Consider the following 19633-nt stretch of genomic DNA (forward strand, 5'->3'; position numbering starts at 1 on the left):
AAATGATTATTCTATTGTATTGCTAGTTCCCTTTCAATTTGAAGACGATTTGCCTGCCTATTGGTAGGTATTTTCTGAGCTCTGTATACCAGAGCTGCCGATAGGCCCCTTCCTGGGATGAAGCCCTCGGTCCCGCCTACTGTACTGTTCCTAATTCAAGGCAATGTGTAGTACCCAGCTTGAAACTGCTGCAGGTGCTTCATGCTCCTTGAAGCAATGCAACCATTCAACTAAGCTTTCCATTTTATCCCCTTTCCCTTACATTCTTATTGACTTTACATCCTGATTTGTTTATATGGTAGTTCACAGGTACAGCAACCATTGAATGCAATACAGAAGCATTTCCAATATGATCAGCTTTACTATATTAAAATAATTTCTGAAATATTACCTGTTTCACCCTTCCATTAGCTAAACAGTTTTTTTTTTCTTTTTTTTCTTCTTTTTTTAATATTTGATACTATTTTAAGCTACAGAGAGCTCAAATAAGTCAATAGGGAAGCCAATGAAGGGGTGGGGACAGTATCACCCTCCAGGGGAAATGACCCAGGAAGTGCATAACAGTCTAAAAAAAGTCCAGTTTTTATTTGTATTTATATTCAGCAGATATAGGATTCACTGGCCCTGTATCATAAATTGTTCATAGTTTCTCTAAAATTAGAATGCAATAAATCAATGGGGTGATTAGACACTGATTGGACAGGTCAGTTTAGTTGGTAGAATAAATGGCAAGGCCTAGCAATGAACCACCCTGACTGTATATAAAGGGGAGAAGCGTTTGTCAGAAGGTGGAAGGGGGAAGGGAGTGCAAGGCGCGGCATGGAGCCCTGTGACAGTGAGGTCAGACAGGTTGGACAGAGTTCAGTTACATTTGAATACAATCGAACACTTCAAGTACAAAATGTATCCTTGTAATTTACATATAAAACTTACATTTTACTTAAAATTCTGCTGTGTATTCAATAACCCAAACCACCATACAACAATCTCGTGTTTTTTTTTTTTTTTTTTTATCATTATCAAGTTAGAATAAAGTGAAAAACAAACAATTGTTTACTGTACTAATAACACTAATAAAAAATACCTTCACTCTATACATATACATGTGCATTAATGTGCTATCAATTTATCAGGAAGGAAAAGAAATGGCAGAGCCTGGGCATAGCTGTTTCCAAAATGGGCAGAAATTGAATTGTAAAAAAACATGAATCACTCTAGGGAACAGTTATCATCAGTGAACCATCTGGATGGCGTGGGAGTGTCAGCTACACTGTTATCTGCATTTTCAATTGCTTCCACATTCAGAGTTTAATCCGGATCAGAGTAGCACTGTTAGCAGTTAATGTAGTGAATAAACTCTTACAGTTTTGTTATGCTCTCACATAAAAAAAATGTCAGTACTGTCATCATAACTCCTGGGATTTGGGGAATTTTGCTATTTTTATTTGAGACAGACAGGGGCTATAAGCTAAGCTAAGTTAAGCTACTATAATATGTATAGCTAGTACAAGTGTGTTATTTCATTCCCTGTCATGCATTTAACTTAAAGTTGTGCCCAGGCATCTCCAGATCTATTGTATTTAATAATTTTTTTTTTTTCCTTGGCTACTATATATACATTAATGACAAATGGTCAACTGTCCCCCTCCAATCCATGAATCCATAAATCCTCCAATCCATAAATCTACTCTTGTTTAAAGTGTTTTACTGGCAGGAGGCTGGTTTATAACCCCAGGGTTGCCTAAAATTCCCAGAAATAGCCAGGTATACTGGAACTGTAAAAAACACCAGTGAATGACTAAGGGGTTATCATGCTTAAGTGAGACAGTTGAAGCTGGAGAACACTGAAGAACTGTACTTTTAAAATTGTAGTTTTTTTTAAATTATTTAATACACTGCCTGTTATATGTAATTCTCATGTCCAGAACAGTTTAAATACTGGGTTTTTTTTTTGTTTTGTTTTTTTGGGGGGGGGGTTTTTGTGAAAAGTTTCAAATATAAAAGGAAAATGTTTATAATTTTTTTTGTCTCACAGAGAACGCTGTAGTTCCTTTGGAGAAAGCACAACCTCAAGTATGCAGTGTATTTGCGGTTCACTCAATGTGGGGTTAGACCTTTAAAACAACATTTCCTGAAAATATTTATTTTTTGAAAGCTGTTGATTTAGACTACCACATCAAAACGATCATATACTGTGTAGATTAATGGCGTGTAGACAAGAATGAATATGCATTTTAGGTTGTAGTTAGTTAAACAAATAATATAAGGCACCAAAACAGAATGTGAAACCAATTTTTTGATTCCATGTTGTTGTCGCATTTTCTTTTTTTTTTCTTTTTTTTTTTTTTTACCTAGAATTAGGTAATAACATTATATGAATTATTTATTATTATGGTATCCAAAAATAAAGTAAAACATACACTACCAATGTAACCATTAGGTCTTTGTCTAATGTTGTAGGAATGAGCTGATGGAATTTAAGCTTTTCAAAAAACATAGCTGACAATGAATACTGATTTTGAATCTCATGTAAAGAGTTTTCAAAAATGCATTGCAATATTGTTATTTTATTTCCAGTTATAGGCTATCTGAACACAGAAGAGTGCAGTTTTCGGAAAACTCCAACTTGGATTAGGAAAATTAGATTACAAAAGACTGGAGAAATTAGTTCACCACATGTCATATACTAAACAGGCACACAACTGCAGACCAAGTTCATTGTATTCTCTAGTCAGCTCTTCCTCTGTTCTCACATGGAAATATCAAAACAAAATACTACTGTAGGCAATATTCCACATCACGTGCAACCACTCATTGCCCCCCCCCCCCCCCCCCATATCAATATAAAGAAGAGGCATCACAAACACAAGCTCTCACGACCAGAAAAGGCAATATGCATTTGTGATACAACCAAGTGTGACTGTAATTTGGCACTGGCCACTGAGCTTTATAGACCTGACCAATAGTTAACTTTAACAGTTTGGGACTGGGGAAAATAATAATAATAATATAATATAATATAATAATATTATTATATATAATAATTATTATTACAATGGACCTGATAAGGATTCCTAATGTTAGAGGGGGGGGGGGGGGGACAAAAAGATTGTACTACAATAGCATATGACTAAACTTTGCCAGCTGTTAACAATAGAATTTATACATTTGATCAGTTTTTGTTAGTAAATTAAAACCATATGCTTGCTTTTATGTAGATGTATGGGGGTGGAGAATGTACATGATGCTTTAAGTTCTACACATATTTTTTTTGTTTTGAACACAACTATAGCTGTACCAGAGTTCAATGGTATTCTAGCAGAAGAACATCTAATAAGCACTGCCTTTTGTTTTCAAAGCAAAACCCCCTCTCTGGAAAAATGCTAAGCAACCACAATAACAAAAACATAATATTTGTGTTGTGAGTTATTCTATGTCATTTCCTAGGTTTTCATCAAATCTATAGGTGAGAGTGGCCAGTGATCATTTTGACTGAAACTCCTGGGGGAAAATCAATCTTTTGGCCGAGGGTCAGGCCTTCCAAAGCTCCAGGGTTGTACATGCTTTCTGATGCATTTTGAGCCATTCTGGAAGACTTTCAGAAGCAACATTGAACTGGACTCTGTAAAAAAGAAATTCCGAAATGACTTCACTTGCAACTTGTCATTTTACCAGATGGATCAACCTGACAAAATCTTCACTATGTATTTACTGAGCATGCAATAATTACAAATGCATGCAAGAGGCACCACAGTGCTACAGCTAGAACTCATACAGTTTATTAAAGGAAAGTGTTAAGCAAACAAAGAAGTACTGTTCTTTTAAAGGGAAGTATCCCCTAAGGCAGCTCAAAATGTCAGAAGCACAGGTTTACTACATAAACAAGACATAATTCTGATGCGGTTAATATATATATATATATATATATATATATATATATATATATATATATATATATATATATATATATATAGTTATATATACTATATATTATATATATATACTATATTTTGAATAAAACAATTTCAATATATAATTGACGTACTGCATCAACGTAGTTCCAGGAAGGACCAGTATATATATATATATATATATCAAACAGAGGGGTCTCCGGGATGCCCTATGGGTTAGGCGTCGATGGCTCTCAATCAAGTTACAGTTGTCCAGGTGAAGAAATAAAAAACTTTTTGGTCACAAAAGTCAATTACCTGCGAAATGGATATTTTATAAAATTTACCCTCGATTACCTCGATATATTAATATATATATATATATATATATATATATATATATATATATATATATATCGCCAAGCCTCGCTCAGGACAACTGGAAGCTGCCAGAGGCTGGAAGATGCTGGCAGATGTTGGTCAACGGCTTCTTTTTCCACCTGAGATTACCACCACTAACCTTCGACCAGACATTGTCTTGTGGTCTGGAGCAGCACGCCTTGTTCATCTGGTAGATGCCATGGGAAGATGCTGTGGGTGAGACGTATGAGAAGAAGAAACTTCGGTACGCTCAACTAGCTGCTGAAGTGGAACAGCGAGGATGGAGAGTCCGAGTTTACCCATGGAGGTGGGTTGTCGAGGATTTGTGGCACACTCTACAACCCGGTTTCTCAGACGTCGGGTTCAGTGGCCAAGAGTTGCGTTGCAAAGTGAAGAACTTATCTGAACCAGCAGAAAGGAGCAGCAACTGGCTGTGGTTGAGACGGAAAGATTCTGGATGGGGATCTCAAGCACAATAGAAAGAAAGCAACGCTGATGTACAGGTAAATAGGCTGGGCTGAGCTGAGTGGGGGATGGAGGGGGGTGATGCTGGGACGCCAGAATCACTGTTGAGCCCTCTTGAGATGTTGTGGGCTAGTCAACGAGACACTGAGGATGGAAGGTGCCCACTTGAAGACCCCAGAGATGTACCCTATTTAGCTCAATCCAGACAGAAGGATATCTACATCATCAGATGGAAAACAGCGCAAATGGATGGAGATGCAGATGGATCACATTAGTTTACTGCAAAGCAACGTCTTAGTTTGGTGCTTATCTTGGCGACAGCCGAGTTCAAATCAGCATGAAGTTCAACATCTACTCTCATGTAATGGAAATCATGATTTGTATGAGATATGTTTTACTTACTAACTTTTATTTACTAATTTACAGTTGTAAACTCAAGTAGTCATGTTGTAAACTGTTTTCATAGTTATCCCCTCTAGAGAACAGACAATGAATAGAGTTGTATGCTGAATATAATACTTAAAACAACTACCAGGATAATGAGTATTCGCATTATGTGGAATGTATTACTGATTTTGAAACGTTTTTGTTTTTGCTTTTTTTTTTTTTTTTTTTGATTAACTATTTCTGTTATTCTGTGATATCTTCAATAAACCACTAGATGGCAACATCTTCTGCAATGCAATTTACTGCATTACAACTGTGTATTGAATTTACCTGACAGACAGACACATGTCTGTAAACTGAAAAGTCTACAAAATGTTTAATTTATTTCCAACCAACAAATGCAAATAATACAAGCTGATTTGCTTTTAAAATAAAATGTGTTGGAAAACTAAGATCTAGGTAATACATTTATTAAGGTAAAATAAATAAATAAATAAATAAACATTCAATACTGTAATTAAGTTAAATTAAATGTCAGAGCAAGCAGCCTATACAATAGAAATTGATTATGTCTTACTTTACTCCTTACAACTCCTCTGTAAGGTGTTAAGCAAAACATAATGGCTTTTTATTGCTCAAGGAAAGGTTTACACCAAATTACACCAAACAAGATAAATAAAGTTAGATATTCTCTATGCCACTGATGTATATTAAATCAAGGGAAGTAATGCTAAACTATACAATGCATTAGTAAGACCTCAGTATTGTGTTCAGTTCTGGTCATCTCGCTACAAAAAGAATATTGCTGCTCTAGAAAGAGTGCAAAGAATAACGACCAGAATTATTCTTGGTTTAAAAGGCATGTCATATGCAGACAGGCTAATAGAATTGAATCTATTCTTGAACAAAATTCTAAAAGCTATTGACAATGTTACCTTTTTTTACCTGAAAAAATAAACAAGGGCCAGGTGTCACAAATGGAAATTAGATAAAGGGGCATTCATAACAGAAAATAGGAGGCACTTTTTTATACAGAGAATTGTGGGAGTCTGGAACCGACTCCCCAGTAATGTTGTTGAAGCTGACACCCTGGGATCCTTCAAGAAGCTGCTTGATGGGATTCTGGGATCAATAAGCTACTATCAACCAAACGAGCAAGATGGGCTGAATGACCTCTTCTCATTTGTAAACTTTCTTATCTTATCTTATGTATCATTAAAACATGTATTTCCAAGTCCAACCCAGGACAACCCAGTTTATTTCCATAGTAAATGAAACAATAATGTAAACATGTATGTGCTTACCAAGTTTCTTCACAATTGAAGAATATACTGTATATAGTGAGTGTGATATTCAGATGCCACACATACACTGCAGCCTTGTTACCAGGAGTATGCTTCTATGTGTGTGAAACTGTGCTACAAGTAGGTCAACTCAACAATTTTAACAATTAATAGTAGGAATAATCCCAAATTCTCATAAAAAGCAGTCATTTAGTGCAGAGGGTCAATTTAAACCGCAGCAAATGTGCACTGATAACAGTGATATGGGTGTAATTGTTGAGTTTATCAGCCCTTCAACAGTGTCGTGCTCACTTTCCCCTAGCCTAGTTCGTATACATGGTGTCATCTGCAGAAACAGCTGCAAGTTCCCTTTCAGCTAACACCTGTTAAAACTTCCCTTGCACTTGAAGCTATACTGCAGACCAACACGTTTACCTGCTACTTAACAAGACTGACTACCTTTTAATGTAAAAAATGACATTCCTGTCAGAAAGGTTATTTCAAATCAGCAGTCAAACATGTTCAAAAAAACGGTTCTAACATGCTAGGTTTTGAATTGAACCAGCAAGGCAGTCTAACACACTTTTGGCAACCAGTATAATGCACTTGAAAACTCCCACACACCCACAATAACAGTTCAGACAATCTGGGAATTCCTAGTAATGGAGAATAATACCCTGCAATCCACAAAACACAGCTTAGTTCAGCAAACAGGACTTATAGGGAATGCTCAGGTTCTTACCACTACTTTAAAAGCTGGTCACTCCTGATAATAAAATATTCCTTGTTGTGTATGATACATTTTATTTTCATTTTAAAAAACAAAAGCCATATCATTACAGTAGGTCTTAAAACAGGAACTATACCGGTATGTATAGTATCCACGATCTGGTGGCTGACTGTATGTGACACCTTGCAACACCCCCTTGGAGAAGAGATATCCAATTAAAATGTATTTTATTTGCTGCCTCTTTCTGTAATTACTGTGACCCTGGACACAATCACAGCATATCATGTGGGCAACGATGACCGTGTCTCTAGAGAAAATAAAGCTTGTCACAGATACAGTAGGTAAACGTTAATTTATCGTAAAATGTGGGAGTATCTGCAAAGTTCAGTAAAGTGAATTCCTTTGCGCTAATTAGCAAACTTTTCATTAAAAAAAAAAACAATGATGTGTATATAATTACACCTGAACTTAGCATCTGGGGCAATTTAGAACAAATTGACCTCAATAGGGACACCTAGACAATAGCAGTAACTTTGTTTAAGGTAATAGTCACATTATTAAAAGTGTGTGTTTTACAAGTTGAATTTTCACTGAAGTCTACCTGTCCCCTCTGAAACATAAGTCGACTGAATAATTTTGAGCATAATACATTAAAGAATAAGATTAGGGGGTAACTACAAATATAAATATGACTCTAGATATAACCTTTAATTTTTTACCTCACCTGTAATCATTCTTTACTCCTGCTTTCTACTGCATGACATTGAAAAAATTGATTTAATCTGTATGTTGTTTGTCACCTTACCATGTTTCAACATGATTACTGGCTAATAAAGTGATCATTTACAAACAGTACTAATATGAAATAAAAATAGGCCACATCTGAGTAACAAAGCAAGTGTTATGATGACAAGCCTTGAATAAAAAGCAAAACCAAGCAAATCTGTTTAACTTTTCCAGAGTAACTCAGTCGTGACATTTTCTGGTCATAAATAATCCTACAGTTTTGTTTGCAGATTAAAGGTAATAAAACTGCTCCAGAGGTTTTTATTACCAGACATTTGTGGAATGTGATGTATTAAAAAAAAAAAAAAAAAATAGTGAACCTGAGTTTGATTATTTATGCATACTATAACTTACAATACAATGCATACTTACAATTTACTATAATTTACAATATACTATATATAATCTTAGTGCACAATATGTTCACTGAAGAAATGCTATAGTATACTTGTAATAGCTGCACACTTTCAGATGCAGTTTTTTGTTAACAAGGGCCCATTTTCTTGCACTTACTCATGTGTATTACAAGGTAATGTAAAGTGACTGAGACAAAAGCACGAAGGCCGGGCGAGAGCAGGATGCTGCCCCCTGCTGTAATGCTATGCAAAGTGCTTTGTTTTCGTTGCATGACGGAGGACAATAGAACTACACAGTGAATAAGAGCTCCCATTGATTGCTTCTCTAGCTGTCAATTAAATATTCTTCTCATGTCTGGTAGGTTTTTTCTTCGATCAGGGTTTAACGAACTGCATCTGTAGATTTAATATCCTGCTTTGTCTCTCCTCCCACCCAGTTTAACACATTTCGAAAATACATAGCTGGAAACAGCTTTACTAAAGGCTGTAGTATTTTTCCATTCAATAAATGTATCTATAACTTTAAAGGTAAAATTATCAGAAATGTTAGGCATTCGTTTTAGCAAATGCTTTCCACAGTGTTATATCATGTATTCAAACAATCACATTCAGATACAAAAATTATGTAAATGATAATAGTGTAAACCTGCAGAATATGTCATCATTTTGTCTTTGACCACTGTACCAGGGCTGTACAGTTATTTTATTAGAAACTCAAGTGGGCTAGCATGTAATGTTGCATATGAAATTCATTCTTCACAAGCAACATTTCATCTAAATAGCATAAAGTAGTCATAGAGTATTCCAGCATCTTTCACAACGGAACAAGGTGCCTTTTTTTGGACCATTGTAGTTTACGACAGTAATTAGTGACACAAAGTAATGCTGAGTGTTACATTCTCCCTGGGAAATGAGAGAATGGGAAACGTGTGCTTAAGAGTGAACTAGTCAAAGTCTGGGAATCTCACCTCTGTCATTAAATAAACAAAGCCATTTGTTTACTCCTCTTGAAGGAACAGATCAGTGAAACTAATCATGTGTGGCACTTTGCTTTTGAGAAAAACAACACTTTGTGAATTAGACCTAGTGTTAACACAAGAAGCCAATAAACAAGTTTGGAAGTTATTTTTATTACTAAAATGATTTACATTTCAGGTATGTATTAACGTTCTCAATGACGGTATTCAATTTGTGACAAACACAGACAATGCAAAGTCTATGTTGCAGAAACCATTTTTAGAAATGAAAATTAAGAACAAATATCTCACCCAGTCATTCTCCATTACCAGAAAGTATGTAACATTTGGGGTAGCACTGCAGACAAGGGACAACTTTTTTGTATGTATGTATTCAATGAAACCAAGCTAGTTAGTCAATAAGCAGTACAACTTAACACTTTGGTATTACTAAATGTTTGCTCCATAGTTTGCAGAGGATAGGAGTGCTTAACTTCACATTCAAGGTGTTTATTAAATCTGCCCGCTGAGATGGTTAATATACAATATATATACAGTTCTCTAACCTTTCTATTTCCACTACACGATGTTATTCATTCAAAAGCAGAATTGCTCTTAGACAGCTGTTAATGAGTGTTCAAACCGTTTGAAACTTGAAATGTATGTACATTGTATGGAGTGTGTGTCAATGAAGAGCCACTGGGACAGACAAAAAAACTACTTAAACAGTTTGGAATAAGAAAATATGCAAAGCTCAATAAAAAAAAAAGGCTTTGTACGTGCTTTGGGAATTCCTGTTAACCTTCTTATTGCAATTTGCGACAGGGCCAAATGCAATTTGCATATGCTGCAAAGCATGGTTTGTTCTATTTCTTTCTGTTCTGTGATTTTTAAAACTGATGTATATTGTTTACCAGTTACAAATTACATTCACTATGCACCCAGACTGTGGTCAATAATATCTACAGGATGTTAAGTCTCCTTTCCTTAGCAGAGACCACTTAACTTCCAAAGTCTCAAATGGAATGTGCAGTGTTGTGGGTTGGAGTAGGGATGGAAATAACACTCACATTGTGTAGCATTTTCACCCATTCCAGGTTTTACTACAAGTTTGATTAGCCATCAGTGTATAGATAACATAATCAGATGTGTCATTAAACTCATACAACCAGGAATGGATTAAACTGCTTGCAATAGGAGTCTTATTTCCATCTCTGGTTGGAGTCATCTTAATTGGGGAAATGAGTGAAGTTTATCCCAATACTGTTGCAACTGGATTATAGGCTGTTAATAAGGCAAGCCAAAGATACCATTGTTATCCCCATATCATTCATAACTTCAAAATTCTCAATCATAATGCAGAATGCTAAAGTAACTTATAAGAAACTAAATCGACAAAAGTTTCCGCTGATGCCTTCTCCAGTGTCCAGAACACTTGTCTACTTGAGTTAAGTTTATTAAAAGTTTTTTTTCCAGGACAAAAGTACAGTAACTCTGCCTGTAGGTGACATGAGTGGGTACAGTAATCAATCCAGGGGACCATAGACTAGTTTGATAGTTAACACATCCCCATTGGCCTGATCGAATACCAGTTTTATTTTGACCCTGTTGGAAGGTATAATATATGACTATGTATTTTTCTGCATACATCACAGCTTTATTACAGTTAGACATCCTGGTGTCAATAGTAAACAGGAGCTCTAGGCAAGCAACAAGGAGTGTAAGGACTGACTGGCTATTAAACCTAGGTAGATATTTGGGTTTGGGGATTTGGGTATTTATGTTGGCCCTAATCAGATAATGTGTGAGTTATTTGAAAAGACACAATATGTCTCGCCAAACAAAACATTTAATCTGAGCTATATGAATTTTTCAGTTTGTTTAAAAACCCATATAACAACATCAATGGATACGCTTCAAGCCAAATTATCGTTTAAGCTCATAAAATATTATGTACTTTTAAGAACAATGAGTAAATTTAAACTGATAAAAAAAAATACTATATTGTAACCTAATACTTTATGTATTCTCTGTGTTATAAAATCAGCAACTCGTGCTACATGGGAGATTAAAATGAAGTAAGCAGTAATGTGGATGTACATTACAGATATATAGTTTTTATATTTTTCAATATCTAGATCAGCTGGACAGCTCATGTTTCCATGCCACATGCTACATTTTAAGTAGAAAATTGTGACATTACACACAATAACTACTTCACATTGTTTTTAATTGAGCCAGATTATAACTCAAACAATATCAATACCAGCACTGTGATGATAATTTATGGTGCTACTTAATCTTATCCCCACCATTTCCTTAAAACTTTATTGTACACAGTGACAGGATAGCATTGTGGGCCCAGGTGTTATTGGCAGGGAAAGAGACTAAGAGGAAAGGAAGGCTACAATTTAAGTGCTAACACACACTTAATCAACAAAAATAACACCAAACACAAACAAAAAGGCACAAGGGCCCATGTAACGGTTCAAACAAACACAAAACGTAGGTTGGCCATTCGCCTTCACTACTGACAAAATACAAAAAGTGTTCAGGCTGGGCAGAGCCTTCGCAAAACTTTACAACTACAAACATGTAGACATGCAGTAACCAAAAACCAGTCCACTCTCACCAAAACTCCTCTCTCTTATGGATCCCTGTGCTCTGGATTTATAGGATGTGGCTTCTCCCAATCAGCACCAATTGTTCAATTAGGAGCAACCACATTCTCATATGTTTTTGGCAGGGACAGGAAATTAACTCCATCCCTGCAAACCACTACCAAAACACCACAAAACACTATTTACAGGCAGGGTCCTGCCACTAAGAAGAAACAAAAAACTATTCAGACAGACGCAAACCACTATGACCTCTACGATGAAAAACAGCCAAGTCAATGGAGTGCTGCACTACAAGGCATTGTCTTAGCAAAGCTGGTAACATTGCCTTGTGGAATAACACAGAAGTGTGCCTCATATGCCGTATATGCTACTGCAAAGCTAATACCACAAGCATTTCAAACCAGATCAAGCTCCCTGGTGCCGTTTAAGCTGCAGATGTCACAGAAACTCTTGATTTAATCTACCAGTCATGCACCACTTATTTATTTTCTTTCTTTCACTTTTCATTTTAATCAGAAGCAGGAAACATTAAGGACAATCCAACACCTCTGTTGGCTGGACTCAGCAGTGGTAGGTGTATGTGTGCATAATGGCATAGCCAGAAGCTAAGATAGAAAGGAGAGTAAGGAATAACATTTAGGCAGCAAGACTTTAAATCATTACTGGACAGAGTAAGCTTAGGATGTAAGACATCTGTTATGCATTATTAAATTATATCTATGAATATGAATATCACTATATAGCAATATGTCTAATCAGAACATCCTGATAAAATGCTTGATTTTATGTAATACAAGCAAACAAATAGCCCTAGAATAATTTCCAAAAGTATACCCCCAAGTATTGCATCCCCAGTATGTGTGTGTAAAAATGAATACATTCTTCTAAATGTTTTATCACACTGGATAAGTGGTTCTCTCTCTCTCTCTCTCTCTCTCTCTCTCTCTCTCTCTCTCTCTCTCTCTCTCTCTCTCTGTACTGTATATATACAAAGAAAATAAATAATATACACACGTGTGACATACTGACAAGCAGCTTCATATATCCTGAGAACCAGATACTCTTAATATTTCATATTACCAAATGTTATTAAGTTTGGAATATGCATATTCATAACGTACAGGTGGACAGACATGTGTCTCCTTAAATCATTCTGATCTTTTCATTAACTTGGAATTACTTCTCTATTATATTTTAAAAACTTAGTGGCTTTTCAATATATCTTCAGATTCTGATTCTGTCAATAATGTGTGCTTAAGAATGTCCCTACCAAGTTTCATCACAATTAGATAAGCTGTTTTCTAGATGTAAATGTATTATTGACTGCTACTTAACTTTATACGTTATACCTCGTTATACTGTAGGCTATATTAAAATAGCATCTCCTTTAATTAAAACTACATTTCGAAATAATACAACAGCCTACTATTGCTTTTATAAGCTATTAGAATAACCAAGGCTTTAGAAGCTTTACATTCTTAAATGAAATGTGGAGATTTGTAAATAGCTTATTAATACACAGTATACTTTTCTAACAACTTAAACTCTAGGCAACGTCTCAGTTCTAATAAATATTCAGAGTTTCCAGGAGAAAGGCTCATTAATATCCAATACTTTAACCAATTAGATTCGCGATGCATAAATGAATATGTAGGTTGTAATTGCCCAATGAAGCGCCCGAGTTTCTCCCGAATATGCAACGAGCTCCTTGCGCTGTTGTGCAAATAAAGGCAGATAGCGGATCTCAGACTGAGGCACAAACTTTTTTTACTGACAGTTTTTCAGCTATGGTGTGCGCGATCGTAAGCTAGGGAATGTGAGTGCCCAGCTGAAGAGAGAAAGTCGTGGGGAAACAAAAAAAGGAAAACACTTTCACGACGGGGAAAGTGAATGATTGATCCTAAAAGGAAATTTAACACGATACAGGAGGTGTGATTTGAGAGAGAGAGAGAGAGAGAGAGAGAGAGAGAGAGAGAGAGAGAAAACGAGAGAACGAGAACGGTGGGGAAAAGGAGTACATCTTTGCAAAGATGAGCTTGTTGTCTGCCATAGACACCAGTGCCTCTGTGTACCAGCCTGCTCAGCTCCTCAACTGGGTTTATCTATCTTTACAAGACACTCACCAGACCAGTGCATTTGATGCCTTTAGACCAGAGCCTAATTCTTCCCACCCGGATCTCAACTACACCAAGACTTCTGCTGCTGATTTGAGCGCCTCTCTAAATTCCAACTATCTGAACAACTTCATCCAGCTCCAGAGGAATGAGGTTAGACAGTTTTTGAGTGTGTTTGTTTCTTTTCAAATCAAAGTATTTTTTGTACAGACTGGAAGCACGATACATATGCAACATGTCACAGAATGCTTTGTTTAGAACTCTGAAAATAATTATTTTAGGAAAACGCTGAAGCAGAACTTTGCATGGTAACTGGTTTATAATATGGACATTCCCCCGCCATGATGTGAACGAAGAATATGAACGTTTTAAAGTTGCAGTGCAGTTTTTTTTTTTTTCTTTCCCCCCCCTGGTTTCATATGAACATTTCACAAATTTCTGTTGCATAATATATTTTAAACGGATTTATCAACAACCATATTACAAGAGACCACAGGCCGGGTATCTACAATACACAAATCACAAATACATTAGCGAAAGCTGTCGAGCAGCTGTTCGCCTGTATCTAAATAATTTTGCCGAAAATCAATAGTTGCAATAATGTAACAGTATTTACCGAATGTGATGGCAAGCAACATTATTAATTCCATTGCTCTAACATCACTGCAGTTATCTTCCATTTATAATCCAGTACGATTTTTACAAAATAAAAATATTAGTAATGTAGATGATCTGCTTTTATTTACCTTCAAACTAATACCTACACGAGTCTTGACAAAATAATTACTGATTTTTTTTTTTTTTTTCAAGGTTTAAATTGTATAATCCAAACATAATAAAATACTGATCCATTTTTAAAGTGAAACAAACAAACAAACAAAAAAGTAGCCGTCCTTGAATAACAGGAGACTTGTTAGTGCTTGGATTAAACATTGCTGTGAAATGTTCTGTCTCTTTAACACTTACTTTGGGCAGAAATCTTGTGAGCAAGACTGACGCATAGCTGCGTGCTGTTCTTAGACAGTGACCTGGTATAGGTCAAAATAGTAACAAATGGTGAGGGGACTGTACAAAGTGTACATCAGGCAATAATTTAATTGTGGAAATAATCCTTGAATAAGCGGCAAGCAGAGCAGTGTCTGGGTCTGTGACATGCATGCAGATTAGGTATGCCCATATCACAGGGTTAATTTGGCTAATCAGACGATAATCATATGTGTGGAGTATTCGTGGAGTAACTGTTACATGTTGCTTTTGACTGGTGTAACAATATTAACTCTAATTTTTTTTTTTTTTTTTTTTTTTAAATGCCAGTGTTAGATACACAGAGAGCACTTAGAAAAGTAATTGTTTTTTTTATTAAATAAGGAATTTGTGCACCAGTTCATGTCATCCCTGATCAAGTTGATTATGATGTATTTTCAGTATGCACTTTGGTTTAATATGTGGCAAATGTATGTACGCTGTATAAAACATTACATACACTGACCTGTGACAGAATAACATTACACCCTTTCATTTTGTTGTGTAACACCTGATCAGAGTAAATAATTCTGTTTACAAACACAAATAGTAACCAAGATAATTCAGATTTAATTTTTTCCAGTTACCATTTTATTAAAACGAGTAATATCTCGTTATATATTTAATGACTGTCTAAACCAGATTTTTTTTTTTTTTTTTTTTTTTTTGTGAAGCCCTTGGTTAATAGAAACAAGCTTTAATCAATTTTAAATTTGGACATTTTAGGAATACATTTAAAAAAAAAAAAAGTTATTTGTTTATTGGTGTTTCTGTATCACATCTCATGGCTACTGTGATGTGTAAAGTTCCCCACAGGCTTGTATTAGAATTATATAACTTGTGACATACAAAGTACAACATTTTGAATTTAGTATTTTAGAAAGTCATTATAAATTGTGTATGGTATGCATGCAGAAAATAATTAAATACAAGTAATGAAATACACTTTTGCTTGTTAAATTATTATACTGGGTACAGTTTATAAGATCATACACATATTCTGGTTTTAGATAATCTGTGAACGAAAGTGAATTGTAATGCATTCCAAGTATAACTGATTACATTACAAAGCATCCAGCTGTTTAATCAGGAGGATAACATCCATCTGGAGTGAAGTAGATACTAAAGAACTGCATGATTTAATTTTTCCCAAAACACAACATGTAGAGGGAACATCCGTGTATGACTTTTAAAAAAAAAAAAAAAGTAAAAAATAAAAAATCTAGTGGCTGGCTTGATCTTAATGGCTTCAAGGCTGCGTTCTTAAAACTATTAGCTTGTGAGATAACTCTGCCTATCTGTTATTCATCACTTCTCTGTACATTTTCTCTTGCTGGCCTTTACCTCATGGGTTATTTTGCATATTATTCAATTTAGTATGTAGTCATTAAGGAAGCAAACATTCCAAGGCAACTTGCAAACCAGCAGTAGTGATACAGTATTGTGGAATGGGTAAATACATCTCTAGGGAAGCTAAAAGGAATTAACAATTTGTATTCTTGGGTCAAAAAGGTGAATGCATTGCAAAAAATAAATAAATAACTGTTAAGCCATGCATTGACCTCGGACAGCAGGAATAAGAGCTCCTATTGGGATATGCAAAAAGTAATTTGCACAGTAAATCACTCTCTTTATATCTTAATATAGTGCTTGTGTGTTAGAACAGTGTTTTGGAGTCAGTGGGCAGTTATTAAGGGGTGGAAGACTGAAAAGGTCCCCTGCTGATTTTATAACCTGAATTGAAGAGTTCACCAAGGTCCAGCCTCTTTCATCAGCCAAGTATGTGATTACCCTATTTGAGTCTGCAGGATATATTCCACCAGTGTGGGTTTAGCAGTGTGCTACTTATTTGTTTGCAATCTGAATATTAGATAAGTATTACTGACCACCCTAATACTTATTCCAAATTTAAGATGTCACTGAGTTATTATGGAAAAAATGAGATGTAAGATTGGCCTTGCAGTTAGTTTTATTGCACTGTGAAGTAATAACATCTGTTCGGTGAAATAATGCTAATATCATGTAACCACTTTCAGTGGATAGGTTTACATTTCATTGAGGTCTTTTAATTATATTTTCAATGTGAATAGTTGCTAATATTCTCATGCAGGGAGTAAGTGTGGCAAAATATTGCAATGAGTACTATTTTCAATGCAGATTAACTCTAACTGTAACACTTAACAAAAGTCTATTAAACTTCCTTTAATGGGGAATTGAGGGTGGTAAAGATTAGAAAGATTTAATCCTAAGAGAAGGAAATCTCAGGGTTTTACCAAGTTTTGGGGAAAAAATGTATCGCAGATGTAAATTCACAAGCAAAAAATCAAAGTTTAAATGCTGCTTTAGTTCCACTTTTATTGAATTAAAAATAAAGTATTCAAACTTAAACAGTTCTAATAATAACAATACTAAAAATACTGGGTCAATTGCAGTGTACCAGTTACTTAGTCCATGTCAAGTGGAGTAAAATGCAGACTAGAAAATCCTGCAAATCCATCTAACTTAGTCCTGACTGCAGCGTACCAAACACATGATCCCAGTAATTGGTTTACCTGACTGGAACAAGTTAAACCGATAATGGGGGCTACCCTACAGCGATGGCCAAAAGTTTTGCATCAGCCTATAGAATTAACACATTTTGCTTCATAAAGTCAAATGAAACCTGCTAAATAATGCTACGTTAATATTTTACATTACATACTGCTTTGTAGTTTTCCATATACCTAACAAAGAAAATGAGATTGAAAAATGTGACATTTCAAACTCTAACGTGAAACACTGTACAACTATTATGGCTTCCGGTAGACTTTTGTGAGATCATTTTGAGTTTCTTTGATGAAATGATGTTAAATAAAAGATTTAAATTATGTTCATACCTAATCTGGTATAATCTGATAACATTCAGTGTTAGATAAATACATAAAGGGATCCCTGTACAAAAAGAAAAACACTTTTTTATTACATCAAAATATTTAAGTAAAAATAAATGTCATGTCTTTTTCGTGCACATTTCAAACTTGATCATACAGATCATACATGCGTTTAAGCTGCCCACACTTATGCACAGGCACAGAAAAGTTTAGTTGTGTGATAACAGACCATTAGTTGTTTGTAGTTAAAGCATATTAACTGAAATTGTATTGCATTAAACTGAAAACGGTATCAAAGGTATATGATTAAAAATTGTATTTAAAATGTAAGGCATATCTCTCTCTCCTCTCTCTCTCTCTCTCTCTCTCTCTCTCTAGATATATATATATATATATATATATATATATATATATATATATATTATATAGATAGAGCGAGAGATAGAGAGAGAGAGAGAGAGAGAGAGAGAGAGAGAGAGAGAGAGAGAGAGAGAGAGAGAGAGAGAGAGAGAGCATGATTTAATTCTCATGGATTTGACTGCCCGAACGTGACGGAAATAAGAAATGTACAGAATAAAGCTTTCAGATGTACTTGTCATTTTATAGGAAAAATGTAGCTGTCTCTGCAAAAAAATCTAAGCAGTAAATGCTTAGGACGAGCAAGCACACTAAATTAGTCTTATCCTTCATAGTACTAAGTTAATCCACTTGAGCAGGATCATCACGAATCTGATTTGGTGCGCTACTGCAATCGGGATCGTGTTTAGTCTGATTTAGCAGATGATCTATCTGTGATGATTAACTTCTGGTATGCTGCACTAGAAGATGTGCTAACTTTAGTCCAATCAAGTGGACTAAACCTGCTTAATCCACTGGTTAGACTCATCAAGTGGACTAAACCTGCTTAATCCACTAGTTAGACACATCTAGTGAACTCATTCTGGCCCGTTCTTATCTTTTTCCACTCTGAACCTGTCTTGTCCTGTTTGACTGTCCTGCAGTCATTCCGATGGGGCATTGTGGCCTGCCACTCATCTGCAAGGTACTATAACAACAGAGGCATTAGTAGACATCTTGCTGAAATCAAGCCTTAGAAAATAATAAGTGTGTCTGTATTATATAGATATATATATCTAGATATATATACCATTATATATATATATATATATATCTATATATATATAATATATAATTACATTGAACAAAGCAAACATTCTAACAGGTTCTTGGTAGCTCTGCTTTTGCAATACATAGAACAGTATTGAACAGGTGTCCTTTTCTTTGTCAACTCCTTTTATATGTAGTTTGCATGGTCTGATATTTCTGGGAAAAGACTGTAAAAGACAGTAAAACACATGGGAATTCACTACTAAACTGTGCTAGCATCTTTGGGGATTTGGGACATTTGATGTTGTCTAAACAAATGCTGAAATGCTATTCTGAAATGTTGGCTGTTTATAGTGCCTCAATCCCACAAGCATCCCTTTTCTAACTACACCAACCCATTGCACTAGATTACTGGCACCATCCACCTAACAAATCACCATCATTATAACGTACAACATGCTCTTCTCCCAAAACTCATATCCTTATAAGGCTGTGGCGTATGGCTTGATACCACCAGAGCATTACATACACGTTTGTAATTGTCACAGGGTGTTTCCAGGATCCATAATAAAAGACAGAGTTTAAACCAAGCATGGATCTTTCTGTGGTACAGTTTAGTATATTGCAGGAAAACACATTACAAATTAAATTGAACATTTGAATT

General features: G+C 35.3%; 1 protein-coding gene across 1 annotated transcript in view; it reads left to right on the forward strand.

Annotated features, from left to right (window-relative positions):
- Positions 1–13569: 13569 nt before the first annotated feature.
- Positions 13570–19633, forward strand: part of zcchc24 (zinc finger, CCHC domain containing 24) — a 50636-nt gene continuing 44572 nt past the window's right edge. Inside the window, exon 1 of the mRNA XM_041268524.1 lies at positions 13570–14122. Coding sequence (XP_041124458.1) covers positions 13886–14122 — 237 coding nt within the window. The 5' untranslated portion in view covers positions 13570–13885. The remainder of the gene's footprint in view (positions 14123–19633) is intronic.

This window comes from Polyodon spathula, chromosome 13, assembly GCF_017654505.1.
Source record: "Polyodon spathula isolate WHYD16114869_AA chromosome 13, ASM1765450v1, whole genome shotgun sequence".
NCBI classification, from domain to species: Eukaryota; Metazoa; Chordata; class Actinopteri; order Acipenseriformes; family Polyodontidae; genus Polyodon; species Polyodon spathula.